General features: G+C 38.9%; 1 protein-coding gene across 31 annotated transcripts in view; it reads right to left on the bottom strand.

Moving 5' to 3' along the window:
- The window catches only part of eya4 (EYA transcriptional coactivator and phosphatase 4), a 408,000-nt gene that overhangs the window by 375,128 nt on the left and 11,659 nt on the right, over positions 1-21,213 (bottom strand). For 26 of the 31 annotated variants that reach the window (XM_055635975.1, XM_055635976.1, XM_055635979.1 and 23 more), the window contains one exon: positions 8,847-8,950. In XM_055635975.1, coding sequence (XP_055491950.1) covers positions 8,847-8,879 — 33 coding nt within the window. In that variant the 5' untranslated portion in view covers positions 8,880-8,950. Of the gene's footprint in view, positions 1-8,846; positions 8,956-21,213 lie in introns of those variants that run through there. The other 5 variants (XM_055635996.1, XM_055636000.1, XM_055636002.1 and 2 more) reach the window with 1 other exon arrangement.

Here is a 21,213-nt window from a genome sequence, read left to right as displayed (position 1 = left end):
GCAGTTACGGGATACGGAGTTGCATGATCAGCCATGATCATATTGAATGGCGGTGCAGGCTCGAAGGGCCGAATGGCCTACTCCTGCACCTAATTTCTATGTTTCTATGTGTACCAAGGTACAATGAAAAGGTTTTTGTTGTGTGCTAACTAGTCATCAGAAAGACAATACATGATTACAATCAATCCATTGTATCTAGTCTGATGAAGGGTCTCGACCCGAAACGTCACCCATTCCTTCGCTCCATAGATGCTGCCTCACCCACTGAGTATCTCCAGCTTTTTGTCTACCTTTGATTATTCCAGCATCTGCAGTTCTTTCTTTAACTTTGTATCATCAGAAAGACAATACATAATTACAATCAATCCCAGGACTGCTTTCACGCAAAGTTTTCATCCTTCTTGAAATTGCCTTTTGTACTAGGAATGCACCAAGCATTTTAGTGTGTAAATTCAAGCTGCTGAGCTGCTTCCTGACATCGACATGCTACGCCGGCCTTTGCCAAGATGGCAGCATTTGTGCTTCCACCTCTCCCACTCTACTAGAGCCTTGTGTATTGTTATCTTGCCCATCTAAACAACTGCCATCCACAATGAGATGGTTTGGTCCAGAGCTAAGTCTTCTAGGTTCAACATTGCTTCAGAAAATCCTCTGAGATCATCTGCAATCTCCTTCATCAAAAAGTGCATTGCTTTTCACAAATTACCCCATATAAATATGATTAAAAAAATGTATCAGTCACACCAAGAGTGGACTTTTGACAACTTGAAGTATGAAAACCACCAGATATTTGCACAATTGTTGCACGGCAAGAAAAAATCAACCGGTTGATGATTCGTTAAGTGTGCTGGTGAAGATGTTGGTTTAACATTAGCCCTTTATGCTTCTCAATGTGTTCAACAGTACATTAGCTGTAGTGCAGACCCACGCGACATCACTGGTTAACTCAATTTAACATCCACTTTCTTTGCTGAGTGGATAAAATGGTATATCTATATTACAAAAATAAGATCTTAACCGCTTTTAACTCATTGCGATGTGATTTCTGAGAGAACGCTGCCACTTACGGCCGTCATTTTTGGCCACCTCGCTCAGAGCCCCCTCCATCGGACTGGACTGGAGGATTTTCCCCATCGATGAAAAATCAGAGAGATATTAATGTTTTTAAAAATGTCAAAATTCTCTCCGCTGCCCTCGCTGGCGGCAGGGCAGAGGGACTATAAAATCCGGAAGTGTCATGGCTCACTCAGTCTCTGCCAGACGGAGGAAGTGAGAGGGCCACGGCTCTCTGAGCTGCGAATAACACTGAACGCACGTCTACTCCACGGTGAGTCCCCGGATTGTGGTTTTCAGCAAATGTGTTTGTTGTTTGCAAAGCGTTTGCCCAATTAGGTTGGCCTTTTAAAGGGCTTTCAGCAAATTTGGTTTGTTCGCTTGCAAAGTGTTTTTGTCCAATTGGCTTGGCTTTTAAAGGGCTTGCTTGCAACAGTTTTTGGATGGATAAAGTGTGAATAAACATTTTATTAGATCAGGACTGTGTTTAATTTCAAAATTGGCGCTCATTCTGTGATTTTCGTTTAGTTGCAAGATGGCGCCGATGACATCATTTCCAGTTAGCTGTACGCTGGCGCTGAGTGCGTCATTTCCGGTTCGTGGCAAGAAGCGAGAGGGTGACGTCAAGATGGAGCTCAGTGCAGGCGCCGTTGAATAATTCAAGAGAGCTGACTGCTCTGTCTATGGTGAGTGTGTTTGTTGGATGTTATTTAAAGCATGTTTTTGCTTCAGCAGCAGCCTCTACAGAAGGCTTTAAACATTTGTTTTACACGCTGTATATTCAACACGTTCTGGTTACTTGGCATTTTAGTATTGGGTGAGTGTGTGTGAGAGTGAATGAGTTTGTGTGTGAGTGAATGAGTGTGTGTGTGAGTGAATGAGTGTGTGTGTGTGCGTGTGCGCGCTTGTGTGTCTGTGTGAGGTGGAGGGTGTGTGTGATCAACAAATAACATATAGTACGAACCAGCGCAACAGAAAGTCCCGTCTCTCTCTCCCTCCCCCCCCCCTCCCCCCCCCCACTGGCCAGTAATATTGGAATTGGTGCAGAGGTGAAATATTGCGTTGGGTGACCAGCCCTCCCGTGCGATGCTGGGACCCATCGGGTCCCACTTAGTCTAGTAATATCTACATTTCACATTCTTTAAATTAATTATTAGAAGTTATATTGATGTATTGAAAACAGCTCTGGATAAAATTTGAACACACGCAAAATATTTTAAAATTGAAAATTGGTTCATAATTTCACATAACATTTCTAAAACCAAATAAGATTTTTAAACAAAAGAAACGATGTGTCTTCACATGATAGTAAAGGCTATGGACAAAGCACACAGGAACACGGATACTGTCCTATTTATCTAACAATTGATTGATTCTATGTCTTTGTGACCTAAATATTTCCAGAAGTTATATGGGACGTCGAAGGGATGAAATTACATTCTTCCTTAATGAATCTCTAGTTGGAAATCTACACCACTGTGCTAAAAGCATTTTTTCTAACAATGAAAACTTTTCTGTAAACATAGATTACTGATAAATAAAAAGCACCTACCTCAAAATTCCTGATCCTTCCCAATGAACTGACTTTTGCTCAATAACATGTTTTTTTAATGGAATACAGGAATGTTAATTAGTTCAATTATATGTCATGTCATTTCCTGTTCCTGTTAAAATCTCAAAACTTTAAATTCAGAAAAACAAATAAATAATTTACCACTTTCACTTCTTATGCAGCGAGCAAATTGCTCACAAAATTATTATAATATGGAGATTTTTCCCTCATTTGATATATTTTCAACTGGAGTGAACCTCCCTAATGATGAGATAATTGCCTCATGAGTGCCTGTTACACCAGCAGTACACCAGAGAACAATGCATCGTTTTTAAAAAACTTAAAACAAGAAAAAAGATTTCCCTCTCATCCTTCTAAACTCCAGTGAATACAAGCCTAGTCTTTACAATCTTTCCTCATATGACAGTCCCGCCATCCCAGGGATCAATCTCGTGAACCTACGCTGCACTGCCTCAATCACAAGGATGTCCTTCCTCATATGACAGTCCCGCCATCCCAGGGATCAATCTCATGAACCTACGCTGCACTGCCTCAATCACAAGGATGTCCTTCCTCAAATTAAGAGACCAAAACTGTACGCAATACTCCAGATGTGGTCTTACCACAGCCCTATACAACTGCAGAAGAACCTCTCTACTCCTATACTGAAATCCTCTTGTTATGAAGGCCAACATTCCATTAGCTTTCCTTTCCTGACCAAAACTGTACACAAAACTCCAGATGCCTGCCATTCTGAAAAAGATCCGTTCACTCCTACTCTTTGCTTCCGGTCTGCCAACCAATTTTCTATCCATATCAACACCCTACCCCCAATACCATGTGCTCTAATGTTAGTCACTAGTCTCCCGTGTGGGACCTTATCAAAGGGTTTCTGAAAGTCTAGATACACTACATCCACTGGCACCCCTTCATACATATTACTTGTCACATCCTCAAAAAACTCCAGAAGATTAGTCAAACAAGATTTCCCTTTCATAAATCCATTGGAATTGGACTAATCCTTTTACTGATATCCAAATGCCCAATTATTACCTCTTTAATAATTGACTCCAGCATCTTTCCCACCACCGGTCAGGCTAAATGGTCTGTAATTCTCTGTTTTCTCTCTCTCGCTCCTTTCTTGAAAAGTGGGATAACATTAGCTATCCAATCCACAGGAACTGATGCTGAATCTATTGCACACTGGAAAATGATCACCAATGCATCCACTATTTCTAGAGCCACCTTCCTGAGGACCCTGGGATGCAGACCATCAGGCCCAGGGGATTTATCATCCTTCAGTCCCATTAGCCTACCCAATACTATTTCTCGCCTAATTTTAAAAAATTTAAGTTCCGCCACCCCCTTAGGATCCTCTAGTACATCCGGGAGATTGTTTGTGTCTTCCTTAGTGAAGACAGATCTGAAAGTACCTATTTAACTCTTCTGCCATTTACTTGATGCCCATAATAATTTCACCCGTGTCTGCCTTCAAGGGACCCACATTTGACTTTGCTACTCTTTTTCCCTTAACATATCTAAAGAAGCTTTTACTGTCCTTCTTTATATTCCTGGCCTGCTTCCCCTCGTACTTCATCTTTTCTGCCCATATTCAAAGATTTCAAAGATTCAGAATTGCCCATAGTTGAAAGTAATATATTCTCAAGACCAAAGAATATTGCTAAACGTTATTGAACACAAGCATTGTGGTACACCAATGACCACATGCTTTTTATGTAGGTATATTCTTTTATTTTGTCTCAGCAAAGTCTACTCATGAATGTGAAGTTCGACACGTGAATTGGAATGTTATTCATTGTTGAACCTCCATCGTAATACACCTATTACAACTATGTGCCTGGGATATTATATCTTCTTATTTTTCATAACAAATAGCTTACTCATCCATGTAATCTGTTGATTTCAATGTCAGAATGATTCATTAGAAAAGGGAAAGCAGATTAGTAATGAAGGATATTGCCATATTCGCTATATCTATTGGATCACAAAGAATGGGGCACTTCTTCCTGTAGCCCCGCATGCTGGTCAGAAAAAGAACTACCCAACGTAATTTAGCTCTTAAGAACTAAGTCCAGAATCCTGTGCATCATGGCTTACAATGTATGCATCCAAAACCAAACCTCTCATTTACTCAAAGTCTACTTATCCTTCCTGTAATGGGGAGACCAGATTTGCACGCAATACTCCGAATGCAGCCTAACCAAAGTCCTGTAAAGCTGCAATATGTTTTCCTGACTCTTATATCCAATGCCCTGATCTATGGCTGCAAGCATATGGTAGTGAAGCAATGCATTCTTTACCATTCCATCTTATTTTGTTGCCACTTTCAGGGAGCTATGGACTTGGACAACTAGATCCCTGTGTATATCAATGCTGTGAAGGGTTATGCCTTTGATTGAATGTTATCCCTTCACAATTGCAATCCTAAAATGCAACACCTCACACCTGCTTGGATTAAACTCCATCTGCCATTACTCCTACCATTTCTGTTGCTGCTCCATATACTGCAGTATACTTTGACGGCCTTCCTCGCAATCTGCAACCAAAGCAATCATAGTGCCATCTGCAAACTTACTCATCAACCTGTCTACGCTAATTAGTTTAGAGATACTGCGTGGAAACAGGCCCTTCGGCCCACCGGGATCTGCGCTGACCAGCGATCCCTGCACATTAACACCATCCTATACTAGGGACAATTTTTACATTTACCAAGCCAATTAACCTACATACCTGTACGTGTGGGAGGAAACCGAAGATCTCGGAGAAAACCCACGCAGGTCATGGGGAGAATGTACAAACTCTGTACAGATAGCACCCATAAACGGGATCAAACCTGGGTCTCCGGCGCTGCATTCGTTGTAAGGCAGCAACTCTACCGCTGCGCCACCGTGATAAATGTCCCAAGTCATTTGTAAATATCGTGAACAACAGAAGTCCTAGCACAGATGTCTGCGGAGCTACAATGATCACTGATATTCAGCCTGAATATGGTCCTTCCACCACAACACTCTATCTTCTATCAATAAGCCAGTTCTGAAGTCAATCACTGTTACTATGGTGCATCTTAACCTTCTAGGTCAGACTACCATAGGGGACTTTATCATATGCCTTACTAAAATCCATGTTGACAACATCCTCCGCCCAACCTTCTGCAATCACCTTCATCACATGGAGAAATTCTGCATCTAAGGAGCGAAGGAAATAGGCAACGTTTCAGGCCGAAACCCTTCTTCAGACTGAAGGGTTTCGGCCCGAAACGTTGCCTATTTCCTTCACTCCATATATGCTGCTGCACCCGCTGAGTTTCTCCAGCACTTTTTAAACATGTATGAAGCTATATTGACTATACCTAATTCACCTATTCTCTTCCACATGGAAGTAAATTATATTCTGAAGAATCCTCTCCAATAGCTTCCCTACCACTCTCTGGCCTATAATTCCCTGCATTCTCACTGTTTTCCTTCTTAAATTAAGGGACATTAGCAACATTAGCAGTCTTCCAATCGTCTGACCTTTAAGACAAACAACAGTGGGGCAAACAAGGTGGCTGGATCCATGCCTGTAATTCCTCCTCAATAATACCTATTAATAATCCAACATGAAATTATCAACAAGAAAATACTCATGATGGTGTATCGAAATTAAAATTATCCACTCATTTTTTAAAAGGAATTTAAAAAGTGCCATCAATTACACCATTAAAAAAACGTTTGTTGAAATATCAGAAAGAGAGCAAGATAAGGGATCCATATGAGCGGTGTTGACACCATGTACAATAAACTTTTAGTGTTGCTTAAGCATAGAAGACAGTGGCATAATTGTTAAGACACTGTGGACATTATATATGACTGGTATTAATCAGATAGTGAAACCGACAAGTACTTCTATTGGCTTTTGTGGTGACTATGGGATTGAAACATACAGTAGATCAACTGTCATATAAGCAGCTGGTTACAAGACATTAACGCTCATTTGACAACGCAAATCCTTCCTGAACAAATTGCTGAATAGTTGCAAGCTGCACCATGGAAAGCTTTACAGTGTTATTGGTTCTGAACAAACAATGGACTGTGGTTTCCAGTGTCCGTGCTAAGTGAAATATAGCTACAAATGGTTAACTAATCCTGAAAGTATTTTAAAATTATATGAACACATCTGCCTAATCCAACAGTTTAAGTAACAGGCCAGTATTTATACAGAAGAGAGTTGTCATGCTACAGCTGATGTACCATAAACGCGAACAAAAAAATTGGTCATTCTGTATGAAAGAGTATTAATATATTATTTTTTTTTCCATTTTTGGATTGCATTTATTAATGTGCAATAAGGGTCTCAAACAACCGTGAAGGACTCACAGTTCGGTTTTATTTAGTATATAAAACTGCATAAGAATTCCTTGTTTGCAAATTGTTTGCAAATTGTTATTTTATTCTCTTCCTGCATAAATACCTGATTTATAAATCACTGCAACTTGCAAAATTGCCAATAAGAGAACCTGGATGATACTTAGGTGGCAGGAAAGCTACTCAGTTAGGAATCGTATTTACAGAATAGCAAAATAAATCATTGTTGAGGAATATTGGTATTAGTATTGCTTTATTATTGACATATGTATCAAGGTACAGTGAAAAACTTTGTTTCACGTGCTGTCCAGGCTAATCATGTATCACATGAGTACATCAGGTTGTGCAAAGGAGAAAATAAAAGTGCAGGTAAAATTATTGCAAGAACCGTAATGGTTCAGGAAGGTCGGGAATTCGGGGTTGGAAGATCAGGGGATTAGAAGATTAGAAGAATGCTACCATAGCGCATTCTTTTGTTTTTTGTACAAAAATACAAAAATTCTGGAATGAAATATTTGACATCTTTACAAAATTAATTAAAATAAAACTAGTACCAAAACCAGAATGGATTATTTTTGGAATATCGGAAGGTAACCCTGAATTAAACGTGTTTCAGAAGAATTTACTCAATTACGGGCTAATAATGGGAAAAAAGCTCATACTTAAATTTTGGAAAAATGCGCCTACACCAACAATAAAAATGTGGATATCAAATATGTTTGAAACATTACATCTGGAAGAGATGAGATTCCTCTTAGCAGGCAAAGCAGACCACTTCCAAAAGACGTGGTCTACGTTTTTGGAACTATTACAAGCATAAGGTGCAATAATAATCAAATAAATAAATAAATAAATAAATAAATAAAAGGTACCAGGATCTGACAACGGGGGTAAAAAAAACAACAAAACAACAAAAACAGACTTGGTTGGTAGTCCCCTTTCTGTGGAGTTTAATGTTATAATAGAGTGATTGTTTCTCCTTTCTTTTTCCTTCTTTTCTAGGGTCTACTTTCTTTCTTTACTTCCTTCTCTAACTCCTTTTCCAAGGGGCTTTCTTTTCTCAACACTCTCCTGCACCTTCACGACTCTTGCGCACTTTCTTTACTTTCTCTACTTCTATCTTTTTCTTAAAGCTCAAAAATTGAAGCGGTACAAAAAATGTATTAAGACATATGTGTTGTGTAGTATTGTAACTTACCATACTTCTAATAAAAATTAAATTTAAAAAAAAAAAAAAAAAAATCGGGGTTTACAAGCCTTGTAAGAATATGTTACCAAACAAACTGAAGGCAAACAAAAATCAAAAATGTAACCACATGATCATTGAAATTGTACTGACAAATCATTTCAAATTTGGATTGCTTCTTTCATTTAGATTACAATACATTTTCATAAAACAGATATTAATAAATCCTCAATAACCTACTATTTTTGATATTAAGAATCCCAAGAACATCACACTTTAGAAAACAAATTGTTATCTAAAATATAAACATATACAGTTCTGGAAATTTATATCAATTTAGTAAAAATTATTGTAATTATTTATTTCTATTAGGAAAAGGCTTGTTGCACAATAAAATATGTCTACTGTCTTGAAAAAGTCTCAAAAATGCACTTAATTAATCAACAAACAAAATAAATATTCTGCAAGCAACAGAAAGAGTGTTTCTCTTCTCACAGTAGAAAATCAGTACAGGTATAGCAAACAACTTTAAAATCCCATCCAAAGCATACAATTTTATATCTTGGAAAGAAAAACAAAACAAAAATCATTGACTTCTGTTTGCAACTAATATCTCAGCAATGATTCAAATATTTTTTCTCAGCATGAAGTAATCATGACAATATATTGATTCATATAGTAAATTGCTCACCGATTGTTCATTTAAGTCCTGTGGGTCTTCCATGTGGGGGTTCCTTGGTTTCCTTTTTTAATCTGTAGAAGCCTTTTCTGCCCCTCCAGATTAAAGTGCACTTGCTGAAAGAAAACCAGACTGCATTTGCTTCGCTTTTACTTACGACTTCATTTTAATCAAAACATTTATAAGGCACATGAGATTTTGAGCTGTTTTTTGTAAGAAAAAGAAATGTGCCGCCCATTTATCCCACTAATTGGTGTGGAGATATTTGAAATATAGTCCCATTTTGTAACATAACTACCTAAATTATGATTGCAGTGTAATTGGTCTGAAGGTGCTGTAAAGTAATTAATGTGAGCAGTTCCTGTCAAACCAGCACCCAAGCCAACTCCTGAGAAAACAAAATTGGTGATAAAGGTTTTTTAGAATTCTGAGAGAAAATGTTCAATATGTATTTAGTGACAATCCCTCTTAACTGCAATCAACTTGGTATTCTAGCAGAAATGGTTCTTATCCAATTACCAATGTACAATCCCTTCTCAAAGGCACAATAAATTCCTTTAGGATTATGTGAAATACACATAATGATAGAGAACAGGCTGCTTCTCGTAACACGCAAAATGATAGGCACTAACCTGGTTATGTCAAACTGATTAAGTAAGCTGCTTGCTATAGGATATAGGAAAGTGATAGGGACAGTAAACCTTAACAATGCTCCCATTTAATGTTGATAACGTATTCTAGCAGTGTCATTTGGTGAAATTGAAAATATAATTTGATGGTCATCAGTTTCAACCTTATTGTGGCCCATGGATAAAGAATTTCGTACTCTTTTTCTCCCTGCTGTCTTAAAATGTTTAATTGCAGGCTAATGGTTTCAAATGACCAAACTAACGCGCTGTAACAGTTGCAGGAGGTCAATTAGCGGCCATCAAGTTGCTTTGACAGTATATTTGTGATACAGAGATGGCCAATGAGGCATTTTCCTTCAATACTGTGCCTTATTTTCCCCTTGCTCAAAATAGCAAAATTTATTGTACATAAATCTGCATGCCTATGCTGTGCATTTAAAGCACTTTGTGCAGCAACCTAATTCCATTTATATTTCTGAAAAGGAATGAGTAGTTCATTGTTCTATAGCATTGCCTTCACTGCAGCAATATCAAATATCAAAGACAGACGCAAAGAGTGCAATCACATTGTCATCTACTAAGGCTCTCCTTTAATTACTTAAAAATGTTTAATGGATAAACTTAATTTGAACAGCTGTTGGATAAAGCCGAGTTTAAACCTCATAACATAATACATGCGTGTTTATTTAATTTCTTCACAATGACAGAAAAATACTTCATAATGCCAAACAGTAAATCTCTGGGAAGTGTTATGCAAGACTCTTGTTTAATTGATTCATTTATTGGGATATGAGCATCATTGGCATGGCCAATATTTATTGCCAATCTCTAAATGCCCTTGAGAAGGTGGTGGTGAGCTGTCTTGTTGAACTGCCAGAGTTCTTCCCGAGCAGGTACTCCCAAAGTGCTGAATTGTAGGGAATTCCTGAATTTAAACTCAGAGCATGAAGTAATCTGAACTGGCTAATACACAAGCTTCTATGATGGTGGGCATCTCAGGAGGAATCCAAGATGGACCATCTGCTTATTTTTTCTTGCTGACGCTGATTTCAAGTGCTTCAGCTTTACCCTTAGCACTCACATGCTGTGCTCTCCTGCCATTGAGGATATTCCTGGAATCCCCTCTTCTCTTTAGATCTTAATTGCCCACCACCATTTTTCAACCAACTCACACCCATGCAGCCAAATGTTTGCTGGACAGGTGTAAGCTTACAATCAATTAAAGTAAAAACATCTTTATATATTGCCCACCTATATTGAATTTTGCATGAAATATGCATGTTGGACAATCTAATTCACAGCATTAAAATATAAAAGATACACACTTCATTTATTCGTACCCATTGCAGACTGAAACACACAACCTGTAAGAGCATGCTGGTTTATCACTTCATTGTCAGAGGTGCCACGTTTTTGACAAGATGTTAACGAGGGCTCATCTTTCTGTGCAGATAAAAATATTTCAAAGGAAAGGAAGTTCTCCAAGAGCCTGGAGCAATAAAGCTGCCTCAGACAACAGCACTGAAAATAGATTTATCTCATCATTCATAAATTATTGCTTTTTAGACCTTTCCCTGTGCAAATTAGATGTTGCATCTGCTCGCATAACAACTGGCAACTGCACTTTAGAAATAATCTATTGACTGTAAAGTGCTTTGAGACATTAATAAAATGGGCCTGATATTCAATATATTGTACTGTTAATGATGTTCAATATATCGTAACTGTAACTATTATGGTGCCTACAATTACATTTTCTTCATTCAACTTGCACCATCATGCAAATTAATCTATCGACAACACAAAATAAATTAGTACGTTTTGTGACTAATTTAAATCATGTAAATTGTTACATTTATTTTCTTCTCAGCATTGATTCGATTATGGAAACAATATGCTTTTAATTAAAGAACTGAGTGATAACTTTAAAAATGATACCTTTGTAAATGTTGTAAAATGGCCATTATTATATTTTGGGAAATGTTTGTGTTTCCGTAACTGATTTTTCCAACCTTCTTCATATTCGAGAGGTTTCAATATCAGTTTCAGTTTAGTTTATTGTCACGTGTACTAATACATGATTACAATCGAGCCATTTACAGTGTATAGATACATAATAAGAGAATAACCTTTAGTGCAAGGTAAAGCTAGCAAAGTCTGATCGAGGATAGTCTGAGGAACACCAATGAGGTAGATAGTAATTCAGGCCAGCTCTCTGGTTGTGGTAGGATGATTCGGTTGCCTGATAACAGCTGGGAAGAAACTGTCCTCATAACTATATAATAGTGACGTTAATGTAAATACATTTCCATTATATTAACTTATGAATTTTGGTATTGATCAACATCTGATTTCCAGCATGTATTACTAATTAACATTTTAGTACAACTTGCCCCACTTGAGAAATTAGTTAGGGTGGCAGGCCATGCTGGATATTGGTACAGTAGAAAGTATGACATTAATCTGCATGCGAGTTTGATTTGATGCCAGGACTGCCAAATTTGGCAATTGCAATTGAGCTAATACCATGCATTAGGCATACATGTGGAAATTGAAAGCGTGAAGAAATCATTACCCATGACGTTTAAAGGATTCAATGGCTTCCTGCTTTATTGGTGAAAGATAGAAAGGATTGCTGATCGTTCAGTTGTGTGGTGTTTGCAACTTGCAAATGTTTTAATATCAATGGAGAATGCAGTGTCTGAGGATTCAACTCCATCCTACATTACCATTCACTGTACTCTTCTGCTGTCTGCCATTGAGCATTCATGGCCAATCCTCTAGGCTTCAACATGACAGAGAAAGTGATGAGAGGATTTGCCAGGAGATTTAGAAGAAGGATTGGGAGTAAGGCCTTTAGCAGGTGACACAATAAGCAAAGTGTGCTCAGGAAGTAGTTGTGTTTGACACATCTTAGTGAAAAGATGTATTCAAGAGAGATGTAGATATAGCTCTTAAGGCTAACGGAATCAAGACATATGGGGCGAAGCAGGAACGGGGTGCTGATTTTGGATCATCAGCCATGATTATATTGAATGGCAGTACTGGTTTGAAAGGCCAAATGGCCTACTCCTGCACCTATTTTCTATGTTTCTATCCTTCTAGTACTTCATTAAGGTATTCCCTCCTGATATCTGTGATGTGCTGCACAGCAACTACTGAACCAGGCTAGTAATGCTTTGCAAGCCTTTAAGACAAGTGTTGCCATGTCTTTGTAGGACGGTACTGGTGATATCATCCCTTACTCTATCCTTTTGGAGAGGTAATTGGGACGGTCTTGAGCGGGAATTGATTAAAAAAAAAAGCTTTATGTAAATCAGGATTAAACAAAAGTTGCTATTTCCAGTTGTCCATCTATGAAGCATAGTCAATGCCTGCTCACCCGATTGGTGCAAGACATACAGTGGATTAGACATTGTATCTTGAAGGGTCTTTGTGCCCGTTTTCAAATAGAATAGTGACCCTGATTTCATGCTCTATTAATCCTGCTCAGAGCTTTAGATCTGCTTTCAGAGTTTCCAATGCCTCATACTTTTCAAGAACTCCATTATCATACGATACATTTATTTTGCGATGCATACTCATGCCATTGCAGCGCGGACTTGATGTCCCTCCCATTACCCATTTGATTTCCACTGCAGTTGGAAATCATTCCTCATGTGTGGCAGTGAATAGCTGAGCGATCATACACCTCTGAGCCTCTCAAATGTCAGCAGACCTGCTGGGAAATGTCCCAGAACTCTTCTGATGAAACATTAACAATATTAATATATTATTAATTTTAATTGAACAAATATTTGTACAGACCTAATCGATCACTGCCAACAATTCTATTGTTCATTTTATCCTTTAGAAATATGTATGCATTTATATTTATTTGTCGCATTTGTATTGATATGTTATATTATAAATGCTATTCTATTTCTGACGATGGAAAATCTATTTTTATATTTACATACAATCTCAAAGAAGTATTATCTTTGCAAGATATTTTGAAGATATAGATATATAATCCCTATTAACAAATGGGGAAACCCTCTTCAACACTTTAATCACCTTCATATAAAAAATAAATTCTACTTCACCGTCATGCAATAACCTTGCAATGAGAAATCTCATCATTTCTCTCTACCTACAGTAGCTGGAGGTTGTAACGTTAACCACATTATGGAATGGAAGCAATGATCTATCCAACTCACAGTATCATCATGTTCTACTTCAGGAATGATACTCTACATTCCAAATAACAACACAGAGAGTGGACACTTAAATAAGAGTATTGCCACAACAACTTCAGCAAAATTCATGTAAAATCTATGGTATGCATCTGACATTTTCAAATTATTTGAGTGTCGAAGAACCTTTGCAATATAACTAGATTACAGATGTTTGCTCTTCTAACCTGGATTGACTAGAGGAACAGTTTGAGTTATGTAGCATGTAGTAAAATACAAGCAAAGTCAGTTGTGGCAACATTGCCAGGAGATGAATTATGTACTACAAAAAAGAATGTGGCTTCAGTGTAATGTTGCTAAAAGCATACTGAAGACAGTATGTTACATATGCCAACTTACAACCATGTTTTATTCTAAAGGGAATAATTCCCTTAGCTCAATAATCGTAGATAAAAAATCCCAACAATCCTATGTTTTGTTATAAGCAATATTTTCTGGACTCTCCAGGAAAGCCTGGTTATAGTCAACCCTTCTGCTTAAACTGCCCATTGATTCTTAATTTTTTTAAACAAACAAATATATGATCAGGCCAAATGAACAATTGACAGGAAAATTTTGAATATATGACGAATTTCATTGAATTACATTAGCAAAGGGAAATGGTAATATTTTCTTTGGCCCAAAACCAATCATGGCACCTAAAACCATGACTCGGTTCTACTGCATGAACTGCAGAAATGGACATGAAGCTAAGTGAGATGTTTAGTCAAGAGAGCCTAGGAGAAGCTCCAGGTGATGCAGCCAATTATATTTCAATTTGTAGATTTAATTTTCACAGTAACCAAAAATTTCACAAGAAAAAATGTAAACCCTACAGTCCTGAAAAGCTGCAAAAAATAAATTAAAAAGTAATAAAATGCACATAAAAGAAAATTAAAATTGCAATAAATACACTTGGAGAAAGATTGCTAAAGGAAATATGGTCCCATTAAAGCCAATTCCATGTAATTCTATGGGGACCAAAAACAGAATGGCAGATTTGCAGAACAGATTCTTTGCACAAAGGAAAAAGAGGACAAAACATTGGCTAAGCAAGGGTAGTCAGCTGAAGTTTTTTTATGCCCATATTTGACCTCATGACATGAGACTTCATGAGCTCCAGGGTGAATGTTAAAGATTCCCAGAGTATCTCTGTTTATCTTTATCCCATTAAATCTGGTAGCTTCGTCCTGCTAGAGGGTTATAAAATACTTGAAGATGTGGAACTTAAAAGATATTAGCTAAAAATGTCTGACCCCATGACTATTCCTATCTTAATATACTATCACAACTTCCTTATGTTACTGAGGAGAACTTTGCAGGCTCGACTGGCCTTTGCTGCGACCAAATCTTATGTCCAGGAAAATGTTTGGTAGCTTATAAAGTCCCATTATCATTACAATGAATATATCTGCTAACTACGGTTGGGTAGCCTGCTAAGCTGCTTGAGAGCCCAACTACGCTCTCAAGCCTGGACTCAGAGTCAGTAAGGGTAGCATATGTAGAAAGGAACTGCAAATGCTGGTATTAAACACAGAAACAAAAAGTGCTGGAGTAACCCAGCGTGTCAGGCAGTATCTCTGGAGAAAAAGGATGGGCGATGTTTCGGGTTGGAACCAGAAGAAGGGTCCCAACCGTAAATACCCAAACAGCCTGAATTTTTAATGACAATTCAATAGTTTCATAGTCACAATCACTGATATCAGCTTGTGTCCCCAATTCATTTAATTAGATAGATTTAGTTGACCCTGCTGCTACTGTGGAATTATACTTTATGTCTCTGGATATTTTGTTGGGACGTGTCAATAATTAAAATCTTTGCATGGATTGAGTTGAGGAATTGCAAAGGCAAGAAGACACTAATCGGTGTTATCTACAGACCCCCAAATAGTAGCCCGGATGTAGGGAGTAATTTGCAGCAGGAGTTAAATCTGGCATGCACCAAAGGTGATGCCACTGTGGTGATGGGGGATTTCAATATGCAGGTAGACTGGGAAAATCAGGTTGGTTCAGGACCCCAAGAAAGAGAGTTTGTAGAGTGCCTCCGAGATGGATTCTTAGAGCAGCTTGTAATGGAGCCGACCAGAGAAAATGCAATTCTGGATTTAGTGTTGTCCAATGAACCAGATATGATAAGAGAACTCAAGGTAAAGGAACCGCTTGGAGGTAGTGATCATAATATGATTAGTTTTAACCTGCAATTTGAGAAGCAGAACGTTAAATCGGAAGTGTCAGTGATGCAGTTGAACTAAGGGAACTATGAAGGCATGAGAGGGGAGCTGGCCAAGGTAGACTGGAAAAGGATCCTAGCAGGAATGACGGTGGAACAGCAATGGCAGGAATTTCTGGGCATAATCCGGAAGACGCAGGATCATTTCATTCCAAAAAGGAAGAAAGATTCTAAGGGGAGTAGGAGGCAACCGTGGCTGACAAGAGAAGTTAGGGATAGAATAAAACTAAAAGAAAAGATGTTTAACACAGCAAAGAGTAGCCGGAAGCGAGAGGATTGGGAAACTTTCATAGGACAACAGAAGGAAACAAAACGGGCAATACGGGCTGAAAAGATGAAGTACGAGGGGAAGCTGGCCAGGAATATAAAGAAGGACAGTAAAAGCTTTTTTAGATATGTTAAGGGAAAAAGAATAGCAAAGTCAAATGTGGGTCCCTTGAAGGCAGACACGGGTGAAATTATTATGAGCAACAAGGAAATGGCAGAAGGGTTGAAGAGGTACTTCGGATCAGTCTTCACTAAGGAAGACACAAACAATCTACCAGATGTACTGGAGGACAGAGGATCTAAGGGGGTAGAGGAACTGAAAGAAATTTTCATTAGGCGAGAAATAGTATTGGGTAGGCTAATGGGATTGAAGGATGATAAATCCCCTGGGCCTGAGGGTCTGCATCCCAGGGTCCTCAAGGAGGTGGCTCTCGAAATAGTGGACGCATTGGTGATCATTTTCCAATGTTCAATAGATTCAGGATCAGTTCCTGTGGATTGGAGGATAACTAATGTTATCCCACTTTTCAAGAAAGGAGCGAGAGAGAAAATGGGGAATTACAGACCAGTTAACCTGACTTCAGTGGAGAGAAAGATGCTGGAGTCAATTATTAAAGAGGTAATAATGGGGCATTTGGATAGTAATAAAAGGATTAGTCCAAGTCAACATGGATTTATGAAAGGAAAATCATGCTTGACTAATCTTCTAGAATTTTTTGAGGATGTGACAAGTAAAATGGATGAAGGGGAGTCAGTGGATGTAGTGTATCTAGACTTTCAGAAAGCCTTTGATATGGTCCCGCACGGGAGATTGGTGACTAAAATTAGAGCACATGGTATTGGGGGTAGGGTGTTGACATGGATAGATAATTGGTTGGCAGACAGGAAGCAAAGAGTAGGAGTGAACAGGTCCTTTTCAGAATGGCAGGCAGTGGCGAGTGGAGTGCTGCAAGGCTCGGTGTTGGGGCCGCAACTGTTTACCATATATATTAATGATTTGGAAGAGGGAATTAGGAGCAACACTAGCAAGTTTGCAGATGACACAAAGCTGGGTGGCAGTGTGAACTGTGAAGAGGATGTTAGGAGGTTGCAGGGTGACCTGGGCGGTTGTGAGGTTATCCACTTTGGTGGCAAAAACAAGGGGACAGATTATTATCTCAATGGGGTTAGGTTAGGTAAAGGGAAGGTACAACGAGACCTGAGTGTCTTTGTACACCAGTCACTGAAAGTTGGCGTGCAGGTTCAGCAGGCAGTGAAGAAAGCTAATGGAATGTTGGCCTTCATAACAAGAGGATTTCAGTATAGGAGTAGAGAGGTTCTTCTGCAGTTGTATAGGGCTGTGGTAAGACCACATCTGGAGTATTGCGTACAGTTTTGGTCTCTTAATTTGAGGAAGGACATCCTTGTGATTGAGGCAGTGCAGCGTAGGTTCACAAGATTGATCCCTGGGATGGCAGGACTGTCATATGAGGAAAGATTGAAAAGACCAGGCTTGTATTCATTGGAGTTTAGAAGGATGAGGGGGATCTTATAGAAACATATAAAATTATAAAAGGACTGGACAAGCTAGATGCAAGAAAATTTTTCCCAATTTTGGGCGAGTCCAGAACTACGAGTCACAGTATTAGAATAAAGGGGAGGCCATTTAAGACTGAGGTGAGAAAAAACTTTTTCACCCAGAGAGTTGTGAATTCCCTGCCACAGAGGGCAGTGGAGGCCAAATCACTGGATGGATTTAAGAGAGAGTTATATAGAGCTCTAGGGGCTAGTGGAATCAAGGGATATGGGCAGAAGGCAGGCACGGGTTATTGATTGGGGACGATCAGCCATGATCACAATGAATGGCAGTGCTGGCTCGAAGGTCCGAATGGCCTCCTGCTGCACCTAATTTCTATGTTTCTATGTTCTATGTTTCTATGTTTCAATCTGCAAAATGCACGTGATATTAATTAGTGTTTTTCTGTTTATTACAACAATTTTCAAAGTCAATTATTTTTGTCATCATTTTGATGAAACAAATGAGGGGATATAAATTCATGCTTGGTCGCTTGTCATTTAGATATATATGCAGTCTAGTGATGCTTGTGTTTTACATCCTGATTTCCAAACGGAAGTTAATGGAACCGATCTTTGGAAGTGAAAGAATGATCACTATTAGCAGATAAGAAATGAGTTACTTCTCAAACACAATCTAGATTTGGGAAAGATGCTGTCACTCTGTAAGCCTCACATTCCCTTTTATCTGCCTGTCCCATACGTAGTCCCATAATTCTACAATGCCTCTGCTCATTCTTGCAACTAAAACATAAATGTATTTGCCCATTTAGCGGCACAGTGGTGTAGTGATGAAGTCGCTGCCTTACAGCACCACAGATTTGGTTCCATCTTCACTATGGATGCTGTAACGAGTTTGCACTTTCTCCCTTTGACCGCATGAGTTTTCAGTAGGTGCTCCGGTTTCCACCCACATTCCAAAGCCATGTGAACTTTGTCTATGGAACACATGTGCTACAATGCTGGGAACCATATCCGACGATTTGTATCTTTCCCTTTGCTCTAACTATTGTACTTGAGTTGGACGATTATTTATATATAGATACACACAAAAAACTGGAGTAACTCAGTGGGACAGGCAGCATCTCTGGAGAGAAGGAATGGGTGACAATAGACGCAGGAGTAGGCCATTCGGCCCTTCGAGCCAGCACTGCCATTCAATGTGATCATGGCTGATCATCCCCAATCAGTACCCCGTTCCTGCCTTTTCCCCATATCCCCTGACACCGCTTTCTTCAAGAGCCCTATCTAGCTCTCTCTTGAAAGCATCCAGAGAACCTGCCTCCACCGCCCTCTGAGGCAGAGAATTCCACAGACTCACCACTCTCTGTGAGCAAAAGTGTTTCTCGTCTCCATTCTAAATGGCTTACCCCTTATTCTTAAACTGTGGCCCCTGGTTCTGTACTCCCCCAACATTGGGAACATGTTTCCTGCCTCCAGCGTGTCCAAACCCTTAACAATCTTATATGTTTCAATAAGTTTCCCTCTCATCCTTCTAAACTCCAGAGTGTACAAGCCCAGCTGCTTCATTCTCTCAGCATATGACAGTCCCACCATCCTGGGAAATAACCTTGTAAACCTACGCTGAACTCCCTCAGTAGCAATAATGTCCTTCCTCAAATTAGGGGACCAAAACCGCACACAATACTCCAGGTGTGGTCTCACTAGGGCTCTGTACAACTGCAGAAGGACTTATTTGCTCCTGTACTCGACTCTTTTTGTTGTAAAAGCCAACATGCCATTCGCTTTCTTCACTGCTTGCTGTACCTGCTTACATGCTTACTTTCATAGACTGATGTACAAGGACCCCCAGATCCCGTTGTACTTCCCCTTTCCCAACTTGACGCCATTGATAGTAATCTGCCTTCCTGTTTTTGCTACCAAAGTGGATAACCTCAGAGTTCTCCACATCAAACGTCATCAGCCATGCATCCGCCCACTCCCCCAACCTGTCCAAGTCACCCTGCATTCTCATAGCATCCTCCTCACGGTTCACACTGCCATCCCGCTTTGTGTCATCTGCAAATTTGCTAATGTCACTTTGAATCCCTTCATCCAAATCATTGACGTTTTGGGCCCCTTCTTCAGATTATGATATATACATATCATATATATGGTTTTTTGGGATAGTATACAAAACAAAATTTTTCATTTTTTTTCATGAGTACTTTTGACAATAATAAATCTAAACGTAAACCTAATCCCAGATCAATGTCTCTGGAACTTTTCCCATCACCCATATTAAACTGACTAGACTGTAGTAATTACCCTTACTTTTTTTCCTGGTGAGAGAGTAACATTTTTTCCAATTCTCTGCCACATATAAAGAGAGTATTCAAAGATTATGATCAATTACCCCACACCTCTCTCTTGTACTTTCAAATTCCTTTGTTGCATCCCATCTGGTCCTGATGGCTTACCTATTCAGCAAAATATTCAAAACCTCCATGCAATCAGTTGTCAATATCTCTCCACTATCTCTTTTTTCACTATTGGTTTGGAAGGGCATTCTTCTCTGGTACAGACAAGAGGCGAAGAACTCACATTAACAGCACATGTGCCCGCAGAATCTACATGCAAGCTTCCATGTTGGTCATTAATGGACGTCATTTCTCTACATGCCATCCTTTTATGATGTACATGCCCATGAAACAATTATGTTTTTCTATTTATGTTGGCAACTAATCTTTTCTTACATGCTCTCTTTGCTTTTCTGATTTTAGTTTTCTTTTCTCTTGCGATCGGTCAGGTTCCTACCGGCATTTATAATCTACACTTCTCATATGCAGCCTGTTTTCTATTTGCTTTACCGTTTGTTGTATGGCATTTTTTTCATCCAGAGAGCTCTAAATGTGTTTATTCTTCCTTTGCCAGTAATTGTAAGTCTGCACTCACTTGCAAAGTTCTGAAACAACACATACTCATGAAGAGAACCATTTTGATTTTTGCTGGCAATAATTAGAAACTTCTGTTGAAGCCGGAGTATTTTGCAAAGCGCCTTTCATATCATTCATAACCAGCTAAAAACTGTATGGGTATTGACTCATAAAAGATCACTCATTTGTGAACATGAAATAAGACAACATGCTCGAACAGGAGGTACGTGTTCGGAATTGAAAGTTTACAACATTATGGAAAGGAATGCTTTGAAAACACAACTATCAATGCTGAAAAATTAAAATAAAAAGCTAAACCAAGCAAAATATATAGCAGATCCATCAGCACCTGAAAAGTGAAAACATACATTAACATTTCATGCAGAAAGAATCATTAGGTAGAACAAGAGTTCCTATGTTTTCAACAAGTGAAAGAACTACTGTCCATTTCTCAAATTGTCTGCTTTTATTTCTAACTCCGTTGAGGATAGACTTTCATATGATTCAATTTCACGGGGTCCAAGTCCATTGCTCCCTGAAATGGCAACACAAGTGCACAAGTAGAAAGAGTGGTAACAAAGGCATATGGTATGCTTGCCTTCATGGGTC

Source organism: Leucoraja erinacea, chromosome 5 (genome assembly GCF_028641065.1).
Source record: "Leucoraja erinacea ecotype New England chromosome 5, Leri_hhj_1, whole genome shotgun sequence".
In the NCBI taxonomy this organism is placed as follows: domain Eukaryota; kingdom Metazoa; phylum Chordata; class Chondrichthyes; order Rajiformes; family Rajidae; genus Leucoraja; species Leucoraja erinaceus.
The sequence above is the reverse complement of the archived record's forward strand: the minus strand, read 5'-3'. Positions and strand labels throughout refer to the sequence as shown.